Source organism: Nicotiana attenuata, unplaced genomic scaffold, assembly GCF_001879085.1.
Source record: "Nicotiana attenuata strain UT unplaced genomic scaffold, NIATTr2, whole genome shotgun sequence".
NCBI classification, from domain to species: Eukaryota; Viridiplantae; Streptophyta; class Magnoliopsida; order Solanales; family Solanaceae; genus Nicotiana; species Nicotiana attenuata.
The window spans coordinates 209,823-211,890 of NW_017670915.1; the positions used below are offsets into that span (position 1 = coordinate 209,823).

The following is a 2,068-nucleotide window of genomic DNA, read 5'->3' on the forward strand; positions in this document are numbered from 1 at the left end:
CTCTTCGTTCCTAATTCCTATGAATCCTAGTGAGAGTTATTTTAGTATATGTTGTACCGTGGCTGATTTACCAAAACTAAAAGCGGACAAAAAGCTTAATTAGTTGACTTCAAAATTTTATGTATATATTATTGAATTTGTTTATTTAATTGTAGAAAATTAAAAATAATAAAAGAAGAAGTTGGGAATTAAATAGAACCCCACATCCGGAAGTGGGAATAGTACAAGTACGTGGTTGGTTTTACGTTAGAATAAGTTGACTTTTATAGTTTCAAGTATGTAATAAAATCTAGTAATAAAATGGTAAAATAAAGTCAATGAATTCATAGGTTAGGTTTTATATACTACCTAATGATGTTTTACCTTGTAGTTGTATAAGGTAATAAAATAATTAATTTGAAGTACTAAATATTAGGTTTTCTACATATTAAATAAGGAAAGATTTAAATATGCAAAAAATTAATTATTTTTAGAGTCTTAAATATTAGGAAAGTAATATATTATATATTGATGTTCAACTTCCTCCAATTTTCAGTATATTGATCCTTCACACCAATTTTCAGTATCTTCTCCGTCCTATTGGCTAGACGATTTTAATTTGATATTCTACAATTGGAATATTACTAACTGCATCAATGAGGTTCACTACTATTTTTGTCATGAGTTGGTTAACCATTTTATGCTATGGAGAATGCCAACAAATAACACAACCTCCTTATAATGCAATAGTAGCACTAGATGGCTCGGGCGATTATACGACAATAATGGCTGCAGTCTCAGCAGCTCCAAACAACAGCGTTACATATTACTACATCAAAATAAAACAAGGAACCTACAATGAATACGTCCAAATCGAAAGCTGGAAAACGAATATCGTTTTCATCGGAGAAGGAATGGACAAAACCATAATATCCGGAGATAAAAGTTATGGTGCAGGCATCGGGACAATGTATACTGCAACTGTGGGTACGTAAATCTATTTTCTTTATTCCAATTAATTTCTCAAATTATTCTCTTTAAGAGTAGATTATTCCTCGGCATTATGTGCATTGGTTATTCTGTTAATTGTTTTTCACTTTTCAGGGGTGAATGGCCAGGGCTTCGTAGCCCAAGGAATCACTTTTAGGAACATAGCTGGACCTAAAATGCTACAGGCAGTAGCATTAAGAGCGGAAGCTGATTTTCTTACCTTCTACCAATGTCGTTTTGAGGGTTATCAAGATACTTTATATGCAAAGTACGGTAGACAATTTTATAGGGATTGTGATATCTTGGGCACCATAGACTTTATCTGCGGTGATGCAACTGTAGTATTCCAAAATTGTTTGATTGAAGTACGTCAGCCTTTGCTTGGCCAATATATTACCGTTACAGCACAACAAAGAGATTTTGAGACTACGCTAACGGGGCTAGTTTTGCAAAACTGCACCTTAAAAGCAACCCCGGACTTGGAGAAAGCAGGTAATATCACTATGTATTTAGGTCGCCCATGGGGTAACTTCTCAAGAACTGTGATTCTACAAAGTTATATTGACCTATTGATAAATCCACTAGGATGGATAGACTTTGAGGGAATGCCCCTAGTCCGCCCATTTTATATGGAATATAAAAACAGCGGACCAGGTGCAGATACAACAGGACGTGTGAAGTGGGCAGTTGCCACGGATGATTCAAAAGTCGCATCAAGTTTCACTGTTAGGAATTTCATAGGCGGTGACAAATGGATACCTCCCACAATTCCACATTATTTGGATCTCCTGTGAACTCTATGTTTTCTAGCTCATGAATATATTTCTCACAATCTTAATAAAATTTGGAGCTTTATGATCTGTTTTCTCGTATTGTATATTTCACTGTCTCTTAACATCAGACCTTTTTCATGAGCTTTTGTCTGACTCTGATTTTTGTATCCCAAAAGAGTAAATACTGACAAACATAGTTTGACAATTTAACATTTTCGACACTATGTGGTATAACTTTGTGCAAAATAATTACTGCTTGAATCCGTTTTTGATACATCACAAAATTAATGTACTCATCTGGCTCAAATTCAGGATTCTGTTAAGAA

At 34.3% G+C, this 2,068-nt stretch overlaps 1 protein-coding gene across 1 annotated transcript; it reads left to right on the forward strand.

Annotated features, from left to right (window-relative positions):
- The first annotated feature begins 764 nt into the window (after nucleotides 1–764).
- LOC109244450 (pectinesterase-like) lies at nucleotides 765–1,763 on the forward strand. The gene is made up of 2 exons (XM_019411548.1): nucleotides 765–966; nucleotides 1,084–1,763. The coding sequence occupies exons 1-2, from the start codon at nucleotides 765–767 to the stop codon at nucleotides 1,761–1,763; spliced, it is 882 nt and encodes a 293-aa protein (XP_019267093.1).
- Nucleotides 1,764–2,068: the final 305 nt, after the last annotated feature.

Coding starts and splice junctions, on each gene's coding strand:
- LOC109244450 (XM_019411548.1), top strand. CDS start 765: ATGGCTGCAGTCTCAGCAGCTCCAAACAACAGCGTTACATATTACTAC. Junction 967..1,083: donor AATGTATACTGCAACTGTGG/GTACGTAAATCT, acceptor TTCACTTTTCAG/GGGTGAATGGCCAGGGCTTC.